The sequence below is a fragment of the Lasioglossum baleicum genome, chromosome 1 (genome assembly GCF_051020765.1).
Source record: "Lasioglossum baleicum chromosome 1, iyLasBale1, whole genome shotgun sequence".
NCBI lineage: Eukaryota > Metazoa > Arthropoda > Insecta > Hymenoptera > Halictidae > Lasioglossum > Lasioglossum baleicum.
This window is the reverse complement of record NC_134929.1, coordinates 13,851,347-13,872,087: the sequence shown is the minus strand read 5'-3', so window position 1 is coordinate 13,872,087 and position 20,741 is coordinate 13,851,347. Positions and strand designations below refer to the sequence as shown.

At 38.8% G+C, this 20,741-nt stretch overlaps 2 protein-coding genes across 6 annotated transcripts; one reads left to right on the top strand and one right to left on the bottom strand.

Moving 5' to 3' along the window:
- Positions 1 to 836: 836 nt before the first annotated feature.
- On the bottom strand, positions 837 to 13,755 carry LOC143212217 (uncharacterized). The gene is made up of 3 exons (XM_076430773.1): positions 13,120 to 13,755; positions 7,880 to 8,015; positions 837 to 6,569 (listed from the first exon to the last, which is right to left on the bottom strand). The coding sequence occupies exons 2-3, from the start codon at positions 7,979 to 7,981 to the stop codon at positions 1,089 to 1,091; spliced, it is 5,583 nt and encodes a 1,860-aa protein (XP_076286888.1). The 5' UTR covers positions 7,982 to 8,015; positions 13,120 to 13,755; the 3' UTR covers positions 837 to 1,088.
- Positions 13,756 to 14,534: 779 nt separating this feature from the next.
- LOC143214116 (5-taurinomethyluridine-[tRNA] synthase subunit MTO1, mitochondrial) lies at positions 14,535 to 18,937 on the top strand. Of its 5 annotated transcripts, none has more exons than XM_076434773.1 (10): positions 14,535 to 14,642; positions 15,649 to 15,864; positions 16,138 to 16,437; positions 16,502 to 16,678; positions 16,747 to 17,154; positions 17,400 to 17,572; positions 17,644 to 18,096; positions 18,247 to 18,350; positions 18,423 to 18,483; positions 18,806 to 18,937. In XM_076434773.1, exons 2-10 carry the CDS (start codon positions 15,654 to 15,656, stop codon positions 18,893 to 18,895), a joined length of 1,977 nt encoding a protein of 658 aa, XP_076290888.1. In that variant the 5' UTR covers positions 14,535 to 14,642; positions 15,649 to 15,653; the 3' UTR covers positions 18,896 to 18,937. The 5 variants fall into 5 exon arrangements, with proteins under 5 accessions (XP_076290888.1, XP_076290882.1, XP_076290895.1 ...); XM_076434767.1 differs by having other exon boundaries at positions 14,573 to 14,761; XM_076434780.1 differs by having other exon boundaries at positions 14,573 to 14,761; positions 18,632 to 18,937.
- Positions 18,938 to 20,741: the final 1,804 nt, after the last annotated feature.

Here is a 20,741-nt window from a genome sequence, read left to right as displayed (position 1 = left end):
TCTATCCCTCGGGAACTTTTTTCCAAGTTTCATATTAAATGTAGAAGTAGAGAGAGAGAAGAGAGGGAGAGAGACATTGTTTCTAGAACTATTAATTTCTCTTTCTTAAAAATGATGTGAGATCTGATCCAGGCTAAGCATCCCCTCTACTGTGGGGAAAAATTTTCCTACGATGAAGAAGTAAAGTTTTTTGCAGATAAAGAGAAACATCATTTTTTTACAGGCATACACAAATTATTTCATGGGTCTGAAAAATGTCTTAGAGTGAAGGTTAAATATATTGAAAAAGAAAAAAATATATTGTATAATATATATAGTTCTGTATTTTTATTTATCCTTCGTTATCCCCTATTCCGCGAATATAAAAACGCACCCTCGTACATAATGAATGGAGGACATTAGAAAAAAGTTCTGAACGCCGAACTTAAGTCCAAGAACAACGAGAGCAAAAGTTTCTTGACAAAGATGCTCTCTTCGATATTGCTCGCGTTAATGAAGAGATCGCGAGCTGTATGAAAAAGGAAGGAAAGTATTTGCAATAACAATAAGCATAATCTATACCTAGACGAACACATTATGAAGCGACCCAGTCAGTGAGTATTGCTGGAAGTACGTATTTTTAACTGTTCGTGGGCAAGCACATATTTTGTACGTATTCTGGGCAATCTAATAAGTTACTTATTATGTTGACGAATAATTTTTTACCGTTCTAAGCTTTCAAAAATTTGAAAAAGTTCTGGAATATGTATAGGTATTGGTCTGTGGCTATTAGTGAACATCAGAAACAGAGGAAAATTAATCCATCCAAATATTTTGTTATACAGTTTATTTTATGAAATCCAGCTGTACTTTGAGCTGCTGTAACACTTACAACTTGTAACACTATAACTTTTAACATTTACAAACTTATAAATTCAAAAATTCTATAAATTATAAATATATATACGTAAAGAAGAAGTGTTAGCACATCGTATATACTATTCTACATATAAATATGCAAATGCAGAATAGCATATTATACCATATTAAAATTATTATAATTAATACAAAGTAATGTTTTCATAAATTTTCGTTGAATCTAATAAGAATTAGGAACCCGCTTTGTGAGAGCTTGAATGGCCATCTGACCAACTACTGCATATTTGCTCCTCAGATGACTGCTCCATATTAATGCTACATTTTCTTTTAAAAAAAGATTCGAAAAACTCCATGGTAAATTTATGTTGATCGTCCCGAAATTTAATATTATTTTCATTCTTTGAGCATTCGTTTTCCATTATTTTTTTTCTGGTTTTATTCAGACTTTCATAACTTACAACAGTTTCTCCCTGTACTTCCTTCTTTAGCAAGTTGGCCTTTATCAAATCTACTTCACAGACTATTAACTCATAACTACCCTTATTATCTTTACGTGCGGTTCTCCCCTTAATCTGTGTCTCTTCTTTTATATCAATTGACATAAACGTCTGTATCACATGCACTCCGCCTTTCTTTTCCACAGCAACACTAGACTTGAAGTCAACACCACGACCCATATCTCTCGTTGCTAATGTTACTGTCTTTGTAATGCCTGCTTCATTAATGTACTTCTGTTTGATCTGCATTTCCGTATTTTCGTCTAACGTATGTAAGCGATCATATTTACTGCAGAATTTGTTTTTAAATTTATCTATTTCAATATCTGTTTCGAAAAATATTAATACTGATCGTCCTGAGATAATCTTAGAATTTGCATGACTATCAATTTTACTGAGCCATTGTTCCTCTGACGTTTCACATATAAAATCATTGTACATATTGAATTGTAAATTGGAGTCACCAAAATAGGATGGCATTATAGAATTCTCATGGATACTATATGTATTTCTTACCGCTTTTTTTTCATAATCATTGAGTGTAGTTAAAGTACCGCTCACTCCTAAGATAAGAGGATATTCCTTAGGTAAGTTTGCATAGGAAATTATACCGCTATGTATACATAAATAACCATAATTGAGAAATCTATTATGACTATAGTTTAGTTTCTTTAACCTGAAGTAATTAAATACGTTGCGATATCCGTCGAATACATTAGCGTTATAAAATCCATCATTATCTTTGTAAGTTATCAGTCCATAGTCATTAATTTTAAAGCGGCAACGGGCACTATCTGTGTCACTTGCCTTTGCAACATGTATTGCATCAGCAATCATTTTGTTGCGATGCTCTTCGTAGAGAGATTGATTCGTATATAATTTTCTAGCATATTCATGATTAAATCTATCAAAAAGATAGTAATCTCCAGGTTCGATCAGGAATTTCTTAAATACGTTGAAATCTTCATTTCTTTCTCTTATTCTTTTCTTAATAAACTCTTCTACCTCGTTCAAGATAATACTTCTTTCATAATTTTTGCTGGCCATCTCCCATATGTATTCCTGGATATCAGCTAATGCTGGCATACTTATCATCTGACATGCAGAATAGCAACTTCCATAAAATTTGGGAGTAAAGAAAACGTCTACTTCGTCTATGAATAAGATAGTATTACTCCTATCGTCATGAATTAGCTGTCCAAATCGCTCTGTGCTGTGATTTAGTATACGATCTTCAACTAATTCTCCGAGGGTTTGCCTCGTATCATTTACCATAGCAGTAAATACTTCCCATGCCATGTCCTTAAATGTGCTATAAGTTATTTTGTATTCAACACCAAACACCATTAAAAAATCATGAAAATCTTCTTGATCTCGAGTTACCAAGTATTCACTATAACACAAAGTCTTGACCCTATAACCCATCAATGCAAACAGTGTAGCTGTTAGACCTATTATAAGCGATTTCCCTTGGCCTGTTAAGACTTGCGCGAGACGCTTCTCAACACCTTTATAATCCTTGTCAACACTTAATAACAGCAAAATGCACAATACTTGAATACAATGTGGCTTTAAGGTTTTTCTTGCGCTTACAATATCTTTTGATGCCTGTATGGACCACACAGCTGCCAGTCCAGCAAGAAGTTCTGGTAGAGTTTCTTGTTTGAAGTTTTCAGTCCATTCATCAAAAGGAATCAATTGCAATTGATCCTTCACTTCTTTAGTAATAAATTCAATCTTATCTAGATAATTTTTGTTGATAGTCAATTGTATGTGGGAATTAAATTTGTCCAAGTATTTGTGGTAGCAATCTATCAGTATATCCTCTGTTTCCATTGTTACATTCTCGTTTTCCTGTCCGTATAGCATTAGAGCATCTCTTATATCGATCTCATCTTGTTTCCTTAGATACCAAAAAGATTCCCCTACGATACTAACGCGCTTTACAAAATCCTTGTAAGAGCTACTATCCTCTACTACACAAGAAAATGGTTGTGTACTCTCTTCTTTGAATGTATCAAAAGATATATAATTGGGTTGTTCCTTCAGATAAAGCAAAGACTTTTTAATTGCTAAAACTAACTCACTTGCTGCATTTATATTATCATAATCAGGCCATTCTTTTTGTTCAAGTAAGTTACTCACACTATTTAATAGATCATCAATTATTTCAATTAAGTAATGACCAGGAATATCCACATGTTTTTCGATAAAATTTTCAGGATCTAAAACCTTATATGTTTTTTTATCTGTATTAACTAACTCGACTTCTTCCGGAGTTACATCACTACTCTCTTTAATAAACCAACTAAATTCTACAGCACTTAAGTCTTCTAGAAACTCATTGAACGATCTAAAATAGTTAATTAATTCTTGTGGTTTTACTTGTTTGTTAAGTACAGTATTTACAATACTGTATAATTTTTGACGTATTGTTTCCATGTCACCCTTGAACTTCCCATAAGGGAATTTATCAGGAATTTTTTCTACAAGATATTCTCTATTCTTCCAATATTCATTATATACATCTACTAAATCTCTAAAATTGATAAATTGTTTATTTGAGATTGCGCACTGAATAGATGCTATTTGATTTGTTAAAGTAACTCGATCAATTTCTGAAGCTCCATCTGAGAGATAAGGGATTGCCTTTGCGATAAACCTTACAGTATTGTACATCACTATTCGAAATGACTCATAATAAACATCTTCTGTCTCTTGAATGAAACGCGTATAACCTTCTAGCAAAGGCTGAAATAGTTCAAGACTCTTTTCTGACCCTCTGGGAAACAGCTCGGCAATGGAAGTGTCAAGAACATACATCCATACTAGACGCTCCTCAGGTATATCTGGAGACTTATCAGACTTATCACTGACAAACCAGCCCATGACACGGTGCCAAAATGGTTTACCACCACACCTTTTTGACAACTTGAATTGGTACTTAAATTTTTGTTTAGTGCTATAAACAGGCTCAAAATGTTTCATCAACTTAAAAACAAAGCGATATTGTTCCTCAAGAGATTGGTTAAGAGGGGAAGTTGGCCATTTTATACAATTTGCCAAAACCATTCTTCCGTCTTCATTTATTTTAAGCAAATCATTAACAGACATATCTGTTTTACTACTAATCTCTAAAATTAACTCCTGAATGTGTTTACAAAGATGAAAATAAATAGGATGAGTTAAAGGTGCTAACTCCTTCAGCGATATGTGATCCTTCACTTTCATTACTTTACTAAATAATAAGCTCTGCAAATTGCGCAAGAATATTGAAAAAGATTCGTTCATTTCATTAGCGAGGTCACAAAATAGATTTATATCTTGATTACTTATGTAAAGTACTTGTTGTCCAGATAGTGCATTTATATTCGAATCCATTGAATAAGCTAATTGAGAAATGGAGGATAAACATTTGTCAAGTAAGGACATTTTATGATTTTCTACCGCACTCTCATAAGTTTTATATAATTCCGAGAATACGTTCTTGGGATCAAATTGATCAACTTGAGAAAAATCTTTTCTTCTTGCACCTAAAGCCTTCTCTTTATTGATCAATTCTCGACCAGTGGCTTTAAAGTCAGATGATATATATTTATTGTTAACTATATCATCCAATATCGATCCTCTAGGGCTAGGGGATAATCTATAACCTTCTAATATTATAGAAAGCTGAAAAATGTCCTCTGCACACTCGAGATTCTCTACAGTTTTACCACTCCTATCTTGCAAATGTTGTATAAACTGCTTATAAGCAGCATCCCTACAATTGATTACTTCGTCTCTTATGATCTCAATGATTATAAGCTTTTTAAGAAAATTTTCCTTGGTGATTACAACAGGTAAGTGGTCAAAATCCAATTCTTGAAGCTTGTCGAAGCTTACTCTTGCAATAAAATCATCCTCATCAAAAGTAAATAGATAACCTCGGCGTTGGTTCCTAATATAAACTGTTTGATTACTATATGGATGAATAAATTCGCATGAATATAACTCTTTCAATCGATTTTTCTCCCACTTTCCATCCACATATCCATCTTTGCCAAATAATATTTTTACTTTTCCGTTTTTATCATGCCTGCGTAGATCCAGTCTGTCAGGTCGAGTACCTCCCGAAATATGCCCCTCTGATAGTCGTTCTATGGAACTACTGACTTGAGAAGAAGGACCTGTCTCAAGTTGCTGATTCTGGTCTGATTTAGAATGATCGTTATCAGAAGGTTGTAAATGCTTCTCCGTTGGAAGCACGGGAATTTTTGAATTAATTTCCTCCCTATTTTGGAATAGTTGCGCATGTTCCTCAAGATCATTACTAGATCTTTTCGTGCTATTTTCTGTTACATCTGATAGTCGTTCCTTTGGGCTACTGACTTGTGAAGAAGGACCTGTCTCAAGTTCCTGATTCTGGTCTGATTTAGAATGATCGTTATCAGAAGGTCCTAAATGCTTCTCCTTTGCAAGCTCGGGAATTTCTGAATTAATTTCCCCTCTATTTTGGAATAGTTGGGCATGTTCCTCAAGATCATTACTAGATTTTTCCGTGCTACCTTCTGTTACATCTGATAGTCGTTCCTTTTGACTACTGACTTGTGAAGGAGGACCTGTCTCAAGTTCCTGATTCTGGTCTGATTTAGAATGATCGTTATCAGAAGGTCCTAAATGCTTCTCCTTTGCAAGTTCGGGAATTTCTGAATTAATTTCCCCTCTATTTTGGAATAGTTGCGCATGTTCCTCAAGATCATTACTAGATTTTTCCGTGCTACCTTCTGTTACATCTGATAGTCGTTCCTTTTGACTACTGACTTGTGAAGGAGGACCTGTCTCAAGTTCCTGATTCTGGTCTGATTTAGAATGATCGTTATCAGAAGGTCCTAAATGCTTCTCCTTTGCAAGCTCGGGAATTTCTGAATTAATTTCCCCTCTATTTTGGAATAGTTGGGCATGTTCCTCAAGATCATTACTAGATTTTTCCGTGCTACCTTCTGTTACATCTGATAGTCGTTCCTTTGGACTACTGACTTGTGAAGGAGCACCTGTCTCCGGTTCTTGCTTCTGGTGTAATTCAGGATGATGGTTATCAGAAGATTCTAAATGTTTTTCCTTTCTCAGCTCGGGAGATTCTGGAATAACGACGAAATCATCGTAATCATCATCATCGAGGCAATCATCATAATCTTTGTCTTCTTTTTCTTTTTCGCCTCTTGCCTCTTTCATCTAGATAAAAAGTGATATGGAGTCTTTAGTTAACAGAACACAGTACATTTGGAAAATATTTTATGGAACTTTCCAATGATTTATTCATTAATTTCTGTGCTTTTAACATAAATCCTTGGCTTACTTTACGTAGAAACTTAACATTGTAAAGCTTTTATCGTACTAAAATTAGTAACACCAGCCATTTTTATGTACAGCTTCTACAGTAAATCATCTAGAAACGCAAAAGCCTCGGAGGGATTCGTTTGCATTTATCGTAGACGGGACACTATTTTTTTGAGCTTCAAAGGCCGTGCCGAACGTAGAGAAGGACAACGCGTGTAAAGAGAGACCGCTCGCGGCCGACCACTAAATACAGTTGAAATTATATCGTGTTTGGTCTTATTTTAATAAGATAATATCACATAATGAATAAGATGATATGTACCACAAATATATTGGTGAAAGTTTCATAAAAATAAGTAATAATAAAAAAGATTTAATATTGGCGTTACATTGTGAGGACGCCCGGCCCCTTTAAATTGTGCCGACGACTGCGACTCTCCGCGTCGCATTAGTAGTGGTTCACACCGATATACCCGAGCCAGGATCAGATTACTACAGTGGACAGGATATTTTTTTGCGCTTATCGTGTACAGCCATTTTACGTTTATAGAGGATTTACTGTATCTTGTTTCTGGTTGCTTTTTTTCTGCTATTGAGTTTGGAATCAGTGCTGTGAAAAGCTCTAAAATTCTATTTTTAAATCGCGAAGTAGAAAAAGACAGCACGTCAACACGGACCGCGCGGTCGAAGACGCAATAAAAAATAGCGTATCGGTGAAACAGTACATACTATGTACTGTACTAACGCGACGCGGAGAGTCGCAGTCGTCGGCACAGTTCAAACGCCCGTGAGTCATCATAACGTTACACCAACAGCCTATCTTCTTCATTTTCCATAATTCTGTTATGGGACTTTCACTACCTTATTTCTGGCATTTTTCTGATTAAAATGATACCAAACACGATATAATTTAAACAGAATTTAGTGGTTTAATTGACGATGAAAGTTTCGGGCGCAAGAAAGGACAGCGTATAGAAAAGAAAGAGACGCGGAGAGTCGCAGTCGCCGGCACAGTTCAAAGGCCCGCGCGTGGTCTCGCTTTACACGCGCTGCCCTTCTCTACGTTCGGCTCGACCTTTGAAGCATTGAAGCTCGAAAAAAGTAGGACCACGATCGAAAGATGCGAAAAAATCTCCCCGATGCGTTCGCATCTATAGAGATTTTACTGTAATAAGTTTTGAATTTTTTACAAAAATTTCACTTACTAGATTTGATGGCGATGGTGATGTTTCGAAATCCATGCTTGAAGCTCCTGGTGTAAGTGATTGTTCTGGACGAGATACGGAGCAATCTTTATCGCGATCCATGCTTGAAACTCCCCGCCCAATGTGGATGGTTGTTCTGCTCGTAGCAAATAGAGAAACGTTTTGTAGCTTTAGTTAAAAGTTTAGTGGATGCAAAAAAGGATTAAAAATTGTTAACTTTCAGAGTGAATAAAAAAACGTGTAAATTGAATCTGTAAACTTGATAAGGTTCCAGAGGCTACACTACTCCTAATGTTTTCCTTCTTTTTCGCGTAAAAGGTAAATTTAGGTAAATGTTCCGCGTAAATTGAGGCATATTTGCCGCGTAAAACAAATACTCGCGTAAAAAAGTGCCGTGTAAATTGATGGACGGGTGTATTATAATTCAATATCATTTGATAGTTCAGCAGAACGAATGAATAGAACTGTATTAGAAAAAGCTCGCCCGATGATTCATGGTGTTGATTTAAACAAAGAGTTATAGGGAGAGGCAATATTAACAGTTTAAAAATTTTTGGTAGCACCGTTTACGTGCATGACGAAAATAGAGAAAGTAAATTTGATAAGAAATCGTTTAACCCTTGTGTGGGCAACCAGAATTTCACTGTTGTTGGGTGTAACCGGGGTACCCCAGGCGTTCTATTCCGAAATATGAGATATGTAGCAACAAATTTTATTGGTACATATTCATTATTGATACTCTTAATATGTAGTCCCTTCCTATAATATACCAAACATTGTTTTAAAAGATTTTGGCGAAAAATTATTTTGTAACATGTTGTGACGTTGCAACCTTTGCGACGTCCCTTCTCCGTTAATTCCGCGCATATTTGAGAGCGATAAAGGACCGGACCGCCCTCTAACGGGACACGTTACCGATACAGGATTCGAGAGCGCTCCTCTAAGAGATTCCGATATTATCGAGGACCTCCTAATGACATCCGTCACGCGTGCCGAGAACGGCAAGTTTCAGGGCCGTATATGGAACGCGCAGAAGGAACCACCGATCCTCCGAATTGCCACGGGAACGTAATAGCATCCCGCAGCCAGGAAGCGCCCGACGGAAAAGCAAATGGCCGTTTCGAGAAATTAGAGCTTGGTGCGAGGACACTCGGCAAACAAACCGGAGGCGCCGCCAGGACAGTAGCTCTCTTAAACATCTCGTCCAAGGTGACGGACTGGAAGACCTGACGCCGTCTCGCCCCGTCAAGGGAGAGCTACCCCGGGGTCGGTGCCCTCGTAGCCAAGAAGAGGAAGCCCCTCCGCCGGTCAAGAGAGCGATGGGCTCCTTGACCAATTTCGTGACTGTCCGGGGCCCTAGGACGCGAAGAGGGTACGCTCCTGTGCCATAGAGATCACGCCGTGGAAACACGCCATAGGCAATTAGGAAAAGCGGTCGAGTGGGGGGAACCGAGTTCGATCCGCTAGATTGCCGAAAATCGATGGATCGCTGTCGCGCTGGCTCTCGTTATCGCAGGACGTGCGCTCTGCACTCGCGTTGCGAACTAATTGTAATTTAGCGTCGGGAAACCGAGAAGTGCCCGTTGGAGGTTTTCGTGGCGTCTAGGATGAAGTCCACTTACGTTCCGGCCGTGCTTCACGCTCTATCGAGAGCAGTTCCGAAAAAGGGCATCGAAAACGAAAAACGGTAAGCCGCACTTGTGATCCATTCGGTATTTCGTTGCGCGACGGCTCGACCTTCGTCGCGAGAGGACGAATGCTTCCCATTCTGTCCTCGATAATTCGCTCGCATTCGTTTCGGGAATGCTTTGAGATTTCGAGATTATTTTGAGAGTTTTCGTCTTTAAATTACGTGCGAAAGAGTGTCCTAAGAGGAGTCGCGTTTCGTGAGAGTGATCTTTTCGGTATCTTCGCGTTTCTCGAATCCTGTGTCTCTCGCCGAACCTCGTAGGGTTTTCGTCGGCGTTCGATCGCGTAATCGTTAGCGTACGCGTCGGGGCGACTCTCGGGCGGAAGTCATCGCGGCAGTCTCGCAGTTCGCCGATCATCTGCGCCTCGCGTTTCCGAAGTTCGTTGCGAACGAAACAACGGTAATTGTCAGCGGTATCGTGCGAGCAAAATCGGTAAGACAACCGCGCGGCGAACGACCACCTTCTCGCTATCTTGTACGAAGAGCGCGGGCTCTCGGGTCGCGGTCACGTGGCCGCAGATTTTGTAATTTACCGACTGCTACAATAAATAGCTCGAGACCATATCGTAGTCGAATTATTCGATTCCCTGTGAGATCCGTCCTGCCGAGAGGGCTGTCCTAGTCATCCCGTGTTCGAACCATCTGGCCTAGTCGCGACGTCGTTTTCGATCCGCGTATCTCGAAGATTCGACTCTCGATCTCGGCGTCTCCGAGCTCGAGCCTTGTTCCGCGTTTCGTGTGGCATCCTTGCGGTGCCTGGCGCCCGAACCTTTCGTTTTTCGTGAGGAAATCGTCGAATCCTCGAGTCTCGTTTGTCTCGGGCGGACCGCGTGTACTCGGCTTGCACGCGGCCTGGTCTCAGCGCCTGCAAGGCCCGAAGTTAACCGGCTTCCGCGAGTCAAACCGCTCGTCCGAAAAAGGTTAACGTGACAATGTATAGAAAATTCTAGAAGAAATTCAGATCCACAAGAGAGAGCTTCTAAAAGCTTCTAGAAATAGTTTGTCGGCGGCCGACATGAGGTAGCGACGTAAGGGGGGCGCGCGAAAAGACGAATCGCTCTTAACGACCGTTGTTGATTTCACGTTCGCGGATAGTAACGAATTCATATAAATAATATTATTCCGAGAGAGAGGACGAGGTAAGGACCACGGCCGCTCTTGGTTAGCAGTAGCACCCCGGCAGGAGAGTACGGCGATAATACCTGGACGCCTTGTCGAGCGAGAGAGGACAGAGCACCTTCGGGTCGTTTGCGAAAATACCACGGAACCTAGCTAGAGTACACGTGTGATGAGAGAGAGTTTGCATGTTTGCGATTTATAATTTGAGCAATTGAATAATTTTATATACCTCACCTTTCTGTACCCAGTTCCTAATTCAAAATAAATTTGTTTGTCCAGCATATCCTGTTTATTCCCTAACGTTATGTTTACAATTTGAAATTACAATATATTTCCATGATGAAGTGAATAACTCTTATTCGTGTGTTCAACTTTCTTTCTCCACGTCGCGTGTCGACGACTGTTTTTGAGGCGGCAATGAAATGCTTATCTCGTTTATATGAACAAAATATTACATTATAGTCTATATAATTAAAATATTACACTTTCTTCGTATATACGGCAATTCTATTTCTGGACCAAAAAGAAAACCCGAATTTCTTGATTTCTATAATCACAAAATTTGGCGTTGACACAATGGATCAAATGCTGGGAAGATATACAACAAAAAGACGAACTACCAGATGGCCACTCTTGCCTCCTATCTTATATGTATAGGTCTTAAACAATAGCATATTGCGTAAAAGAACGAATGACCGCCGAATATTTTTACGTCAATTAGGAGAAGAACTATGTATTTTAATAATTCAAAATCGAGCATCAAATATTCAAATAATGTGACACTTGTCATCAAAATTATACCCCGGTTATACAACAAACGTATACTATACAAGTTTGAAGCTCAATTACTCAAAATATTTTACATAATTTTTTTCACGATAGGTTAATCGACTTAAAATTGTACAAAGAATGGGGATCCAGAACGGTTTAGCAATATTTTGTCAGGAACATTACTCATTGAAGGAAACACACAAGGGATAAAGGGATATTTTTTTTATCGGCTTTGAGAAAAACGGGTATAAAATATTGAACGTGAATACAGGAAAATTCATGATAGCCCGCGATGTTATTTTTGAAGAAGAAAGTATCGTAGCAATAAAATTACAAGAGATCAGCAAAAGTCAAAGGAGCGAGACGATAGTGTCTGATAAAAAGAATAACGAAAACACTAACGATCAAATTAACTCTAATGAAAGTGATTTGCAAAGAAGTGCAAGAATTAAACATAAACCACATATAAATTAAAAATTACAATACAATGAGGAGCATGATTATCATGCTTATGCACTCGCAGCAACTTGTGCAGTTCTCAAATCGTATTACATAGTGAGATAAAAGACCGTGATAATAAAATTCAATGGGAGAAAGCGATAAAAGATGAAATCGACTCCCTAAGAGATAATAATACATGGGACATAGTTCCCCGTCCGAATAATATTTTTATATTTAATAGTTGATTGCAAATGGGTTTTTAGAATTAAAATGGATGAAAAAGGAAATCCATGCAAATATAAAGCGAGATTGCTTGCACGAGGTTTTAGTCAACAATATTTATTAGACTACAATGAGACCATTGCGCCAGTAGCTCGCATTGCAACTTTTCGAATGCTCGTAACCTTTGCAAATCAACATAATTTATGTATTAATTCACCAAATGGACGTTAAAACAGCTTTTTCAAATGATCTACTGAAAGAGGAGATTTATGTGTGTGTACCAGAAGGTATTCAAGCGCAAGGAAGTTAAGTATGCAAATTAAATAAAGAATTACATTGCATAAAACAATCGGCCAGGTGCTAGTTTCAACTTTTTGAAGTGACTCTCAAAAACCATTATTTTCAAAACTCTTCTGTAGATCGCTGTTTATTCAGTTTATTGTATTTCCTTGATAGGGATCACATTTATAAAAATATATGTCATTTTGTACGTTGACGATCTTTTAATAGTAACGTACGATAGCTCTTATTATGACCGACGATACGAACTTTTCTTATTATGATCGGTAACGGTCAATCCGTTACATTGTTACAAAACAAACGAACGCCTGCTTGTTTATAATGTGTTTCCATGCGTTTAGTTATCGGTACACAACAATGTATCATGACATCTACAGTATATCTATACATATATGTAATATATTCTTTCTATGCAAGGAAATAAATATGTATAGTCATGATACATTGTTGTGTACCGATAACTACACGCATGTAAACACATTATCACTAGCTGAATGAAAACAACAATCTACATCAACAATTATACATCGTTGTTGAAACTATTGTCGGTAAAACTCGGTATCAATGAAGACGTTTGCCGGTGAAATAATTGACCATGAAATGACTGTCGCGAAAATGACTGTCGGTGATTTCGAAAATGTCGGAGAGTTAATACTATTGTCAATGAAGTTAATGAAAACGATTTTCTGGCACTTACCAACGACAATAACAGGGAGGCGGTGGCTGTTCGGCAGCGATTTCTCTTTCCTGATTGACCCTCGATAACCGGCAGCGGCAGTACTGTTTCTGACACAGGCTTTATTTTCACGTGCTCTATTCAGAACTCGCAACTTCGTCTAACGCAAAACGCAAATTGACTTTTACTTTGTGGTGACTGGTGACTGATGACTCGAGAGCGACAGAGCGTGCAACGGGTGCAACGTGCAAGTGGAAGCGGGATGTCCCCAGTGTCCCCCAGTTACCTCATCATTTCCCCTACCGTTACGCTCTACCCAATGCGATTCGCTCGCGCCTAAGGAACGAATCGACGGACCCTGCGCCGGCCTGCGCCAGTGTTCCGATATCGTCCAAGATTTTTCGTGCGATGGATGGCCGCTGGTGGCGCTTTCAGCCTCAGTAAAGTAAGATTCTCTATAAAATGGGAGCACGCCGCAGAATTTAAAAAGATTTGTATGATTCGATTCTAAAAAATGAATGTATAACATGTGTATATTTTGTAACTTGTAGGACACGTCCTGAAGATTTTTTGTCCGGAACAGATTGTTTCGGTACTTTCGCGCCAATATAACTGTCTCAAGGCGCAGGGCTCCACTACCTCGTCATCATAGATACGTTACTGTGAAGAATGGCTTTGAGAAACATGGCTTTGAAAAGAAACATATTTTTCAACTATTGTGATATTATTATAAAAGATATTGAATTGTTCTTTACAGCAAAGGATTCCGTAGACTTTCCCGAATACATATAGTGATATCCAATATTAAAAAAAAAGATTCGGAATCAGCGAAAAAAACTCTAATAACTGATAATAACCAGTGTCGCCAGGTCGCCAGCAATCGAGGGGAATCAAGTACCCCCTCTCTGATGACCAGTCCAGTCTTCTACGGTCTTATTGTTAGTGGAGGACGTTGCAGTGTCGCGTGGTGCTGGAATGGGATAGTGGAAGGGGAAAAGGAGGAGAGTAATTGAGGCCAAATTCGGCCTCAACTGGCGACACTGATAATAACCACCCAACAGTAATTGTGGAACATAAAAATGTTTAAATTTGTTGGACAGTGTCATCGGAGAGGGGTGTCATGGTGTCATCTCACTGTGACTCCCCTCATCTGGCAACACTGCGTGCCACTTTTGTCTCCACATCATGTTTAGCCTGGAACAGCTCCTACCTACATCATCTTTAGCATGGAACAGAACCTACACCATTTTTAGCAGGAAACAGAACCCACTTTACTGTTATTAAATCTGTGGCATGGATCAGAACTTGCTTCAACCACCGATCAGATATTATTATTAATAGTTATTATCATTTAATAGACGCGTGGGCGGGAGAAGTCCCGTTATTGCGCGTGTATTCTACAGACGACGTGTTACAGCCGCTACACTGGTATTTAAATTCGCCTATAGAGCGCACCACAGTGCTGCCATTAAAGATTGATACCCCTTCCGTCTTTCGCTACGGTCCTTAGGTCCATGCAAGTGACACCTTGAGGTTATGTACAAGTATGGAAGATAAAACTCGTTATGTTCTTGCAAATGTATATGAAAATGTATAAACTTTAGTTAGATTTATATTTTATGATAACGTTCCAACGTTTAATGCGGGTCATAACGTTTCATTGGTAAATATTTTTAGCATGCCTTGTTTTATATTTGGAGCATGAACCAAGTTAATAATGAAGGAAATTAATTATTTTTATAGCTTTTGATGGTTATATCTGTCTCATTTGTTTCTCTGAACATGTTACTTCTTTGAGACTGTTAAAGAAAGCACAGGAACACCATGGCCGTTGATCCTGGAATTATATGTTTCCGTCATTGCACCTCAAAAAGCATTTTTTGTAGAAGGGTTCTGGAAGTGTGTCCAATTTGTCAATCACATATTTTGGATTATGTTATACAGCCTTTTTTAGTACCATACCCATATTCAAATGCAATGCATCATCCAGCTGCTATAATTGTTAAACCATCTCAAGGCACATTCATAAATGATTATGATGTGTTCAAAGATTTGCACATAGGAATAACAGATTCAAATGGAGTTATTTATGAATATGATAAACAAGGCATCATCTTGAATGACCGATCAAAGTGGACAAGTTGTATTGCATTCAAAATAACTCCCAACTCTTGGGATTACCATTGGGATGCAACTCTAAAAACTATGTTAGACTCTGCAAAGTGGAAGTCCCAAAATTATGATGACACAGCAATGAATTGCTTTGATTTTGTTATGGAGTTCCTAAATAATTTGCAATACATGAACATAAAATTTGAGAATAAAGCAGATTTCTGCATTGATTTCATTTTATCAAAGATACAAGATGCAATAAAATACAATTGCATATTTAAAAAACTTGAAACTAATGACTTTTTTATATCATGAGCACTTTTTCTTTCTTATATTTTACTTGTTTTTGTAAATTTTTTATTTGTATATTTAATTATAATGAATTAAACAACAATTTATTTATGAAAATATAAAGAGCGTTTTATTTTCTTATCCTAGGTAACATGAGCCTGAAAACAATTGGACAGTCCTCTTTGGGACTGCACTGTAGACAAAGGTTTTACCAGTACATACGAAATGCATCATCCATAATTAATGAACAAAAATTTGATGTCATTGTAATTGGGGGTGGTCATGCTGGGACAGAAGCCTGTGCAGCAGCTGCCAGAATGAATGCTAAAACTTTATTGGTCACCCACAAGAAAAGCACAGTAGGTATGGTTCCTATTTATTAGAGGTGTGCAAGAATCTGAAAATGTTGGATCGGGTAGGTCGAGAATTTTATTAAGAGTTCTTGAAAATTTAAAGATTCTCGAATATATTGAGATTTCCTAGCATATTCGAGTTTTCGAATATATTGGGATTCTCGAAAATCCTGATATCAGCGGTCAGTTAACATTTGCGGATTTTTGCACACTTCTTATTGATATGTACAGTGAAATAAAGCTTTATGAAATCATAGTTGAGAACAATGTTTTGACTGAACAGGAGAAATGTCGTGCAATCCATCCTTTGGTGGCATCGGCAAAGGGAATCTCATGAGAGAAGTAGATGCTTTAGATGGAGTTTGTTGTCGTATATGTGATCTGTCTGGGATTCACTATACCGTATTAAATAAATGCAAAGGTCCAGCTGTATGGGGTTACAGAGCACAAATCGACCGCGGTTTATACAAGAAACACTTGCAGAAAGAACTATTCAACACTCCTGGTTTACAAATATGCGAATCCTCTGTAGAAGATTTAATTATTCACGGAGATTCTCCTAGATGCCACGGAATAATTCTAAGTATGCTCATATTTTGACTATGCTAAATCTGTTTTTCAAAAAATTAAGAATGTACTTGTTGTAGAGGATGGTACAAAAATATACAGTGGAGCAGTTGTTATTACAACTGGCACTTTCCTGAAGGGTCAAATTAATATTGGTTTAGAAAAGAGACCTGCTGGAAGACTTGGCGATGAACCAAGCATAGGTTTAGCTAATACATTAGAACGAGTTGGATTCAGGATGGGGAGATTGAAAACTGGTATCTACCACTTTAACTATCTTTGTTACCTCCTAGTATTACATTCACGAAACCATTGTGTTCTTTAGGTACTCCACCACGATTAGAAAAATCTACCATAGATTTTTCCAAATGTAGTGTGCAGTTTCCGGACAAAGTATCAACACCTTTCTCATTCATGAACGACACTGTCTGGCTACCTGTAGAGAAGCAATTAAACTGTCATGTAACATTTTCATCGGAAGGCGTGTCGAAGATAGTAAAAGAGAATTTGCATTGCAATTTGCACATAACGGAGGAGATAAACGGGCCACGATACTGTCCAAGCATAGAGAGTAAAATCTTAAAATTTCCCGCAAACGAGCACCAAATTTGGTTGGAACCGGAAGGATTAGACTCGCCTGTGATATATCCTTCGGGATTATCATGCACCCTTCCACCAGAAAAGCAGCAGGAGCTGATTCAGTGCATACCAGGATTAGAAAATGCCAAAATGTGTAAGTTGCCTCTCTTTCGATCATAACTGCGGATCATATGTATTCATGACAAAAATAGGTAAACTAAATAGAAAACAATGGAAATATTTAAAGAATTTAAAAATGCCCTTGTATTATTTTCGACTTTTTAAAACGATTAAGCAAAAAAAATTAATGTTTATGTAGCTTACAAACAATTTTTACTTTGCATAAATTTTCGCATAGTTTTCGATCGTGTGACTAAAGATTCTACTATATTTCTGTAGTGAAACCTGGCTACGGCGTCGAGTATGATTACATAGATCCTACAGAGTTGAACGTTAAATTGGAAACGAAGAGGATACCAGGATTGTTCCTTGCTGGACAGATAAATGGCACCACTGGTTACGAAGAGGCTGCTGCACAAGGTATAATAGCGGGCGCTAACGCTGCAGCTAAGGTTTGTAATTAGTTGTACCAATCTCTGCTCCAGGTATATGGTGAAAATAACATTCAAGATTAATTTACCAGGTTCTCAAGAAGAAATCGTTGATAATAAGTCGGACAGAAGGCTACATAGGCGTCCTTATCGACGATCTCACCACTCAAGGGACTAACGAACCTTACAGAATGTTCACCAGCCGCGCGGAGTTTAGGCTAAGCCTGCGACCCGATAACGCCGACCAAAGGCTCACCAGGAAAGGCTACGAAACGGGTTGTGTATCGGAAGAGAGAATGTCGAAGACGGAAAGGCTTCTGTCGAAATTACAAGATAGTATGGAGTTGTTGAAAAGTGAAACCCGGTCGAGTGCGGAGTGGCGAAGATTGCTGAATTTGCCACCAAGCAGAAGTGTTCAACGCAAGTCTGCCTTTGAGGTGTTGAGTATATACGAGGAAAATGTACCCATTGAAGCGTTAGTTAAAATACTTCCGGAACGATTTCAACATTTAAGCGAGGATCCAATAGTCGCACGGAGATTTATGGTATTGGACATCATTTTATGCAGCGCAATTGTGTTTTCTTCGGTGCTATCGAACGCACATCAGAGTTGTCGCGTGTTTCATTACAACTAATACCGGTAAATCAGTATATGCTCATCGTTGATTATTATGACCGCTCAATTGATCTTCTAGATAGAGGGGCTTTACGCGCATGGGATCGCGGAACAACAGCACGAGGTCAATGAAATCCGCAAGAACGAGCAGATGATCATACCTCCGGACATCGACTACAATTTGTATTATTCATTACTACTGTAACACACAATATTATTGTAAATGATTGACACTGTTTTTGTGTATTGTTTTAGAAAAAAGTTGTGCATATCTATGGAGGAAAAGGAGAAATTGTTGAAGCTACAGCCGTATACGGTAAGTAACGGGTTGTGATACCTAATTCTAACACCTTAAATTACTTGTAAACTGTTTGTTAAATGAAAAAGTGTTCCGAACAAAAATGGTATGCTATCAATAGGGAGGTCTGCAATGTAGTAATCAATTTTTTGTTATTTTACTTCAGCGACGACCTTTTCGTTGACCATAAATTTCACCTTGACTGGAATTTGAATAACAAACAATTACTGAGCAATTTAAGGTGACAGAATTAGATGAATCATCTTGTACATTAAATAGTAAATACCCTGGCCGATATTTCTATTTCAACACCATTGATGGTTCATGTGCACGATCACAGATAGCGGCAGCCAGTCGAATCTCAGGCGTGACTCCTCCGACGATTCTGCGACTGATACATTACATAAAATCGAATCCATGTACTGTATAATATCGATATAGTCCAAATAAACAATTTCACCTTGAAGCCTGACCGCGACCGTTTCAGATTTATGTATTATCGTGCACGCTCTTACTCGACGGAGCCAACGAGGCAAGTCACACGCCGAGAATATCGAACGGAATCATTTACCAAACGTCGACCCAAATTCTGAGGATGTCACTCAACTATCAGCGAGTAAACATTCGACCTACGAACTGAGTAAACAAAGGGTCGTTGCCCCCGTTGGTTCGGCCACCGGATGCAATGTGCCTGCTACCATCGATCTTCCTTAAATAAAGGCTCGCCTATTCGACAAGAATTATCGGGTGTCGATGTTTGCCCCCGTTTCGAAATGTTTGGAATTAATGACGACGCTCTCGTCGATGTGGTACCGTTCTCTCTCTCTCTCTCTCTCTCTCCAGACTCTGAATTTAACGCAACGCTGGGGACACAGATCTAATTAACCAACTGTAAAATTCGTTCGTTTAATAAGAGCCCGGGCGTAATTGTCCCCGACTAACAATGCGGTCGAAGTTTCCGGTTTCGCTCGGCTAATGCCCGAGTCCGTGACAGGGAAGTTGCCTGATTGAATTAGAAAGGGTCTGTCCGGCTCCAAACTTCCCGCTACCGAATCGATGATGCATACCCGGGGCAAACGTCGTTATACGATTATTGGGCTAATCAATTTAGATTCTATGGGCGCGTGCACTGGCGCTGTCGCGTCGTTGGAAATCGGAGAACTCGGCGAATGGTGCTCGAGGTCGTTTCGAATTAGACTGCGGATGTTTATCGGAACATAGAGATTTTTATGAGCCACTTGACCGACGCTACGATCGAACAGACATTCGTTTCGCAAAAGATAGATTCGCAGATACCTCGGCGAATTTTGGAATGCGTCAAGTCGCAGATGATCATTTTATTTCAGTGGGGTGATCGGGCGTCCTGATATTCTGTTACTTGATCCTATTTTTGGTTCTGTTTCGGTTTTTCTGCACCCTCAGAAGAAAATGTTTTCCGTCGTGAAATGACCCTCAAATGCACAGACGCAATCAAGTACATCGAAGAGTTTGGGGATTGTGTTAGAAAATTATTGTCCAAATTTTGAAGGGGATAATTTTGAACGAAGTTTGATGGGGATGAAAGAATAGCCATGTTCTTAATGAATCACTGCATAAAACCTACTTAAAATTTCAACATCAAGAATTTTGTGCGTCTAGTTTCCCTTTGGAGAGATCGTGTAACTAGTTCAGCAATTTTGTAAGAATTTGTCCCTTCTATATAGAAACACAGTCTCTAGGACACTATATAAGGTTCAGGATAGTTCAGGGGGTGGCGAATGAAGGCTCCCAGCGAACGTACTAACAGTTATCGTTTATTACCATTAGTGCGATAGTAAATACTGTTACGATACATTGTACAGGAATGGTGTACGCTCGGTCGTAGTACAGGGTCGTTGTAATCGTAAACTCTCTACCATAAGTGAATCGACAGTCCTCTACATGGTGAATCGAGCCGAGACGAGCCCCGCCGCAAGGTTAGTTCAGGTTGGGCTCGACCAGTTAATACTATTGTCTCTCTCTCACACACACACATACGCACACGCTCTCTTTCTCTCTCAATCTGTATGCATATAGCCTCCGTATTCTCTCCGAAGAAATCCGCACACGTTTCTTTTCAACAGTCTGCACAACATCGAACAAAAATTGCCTGCTGCATCGGACGCAAACCGTGCGCGGACGCGAGTGTAAAAAATGTACAAAAAGTGAATGATTTTCGCGAAACCAGCAAGATTCACCTGGAGTTTCGAGTGATCTAGGCTCTGAAGAAGAAGCATTCACATGCTATTCCAAAGATC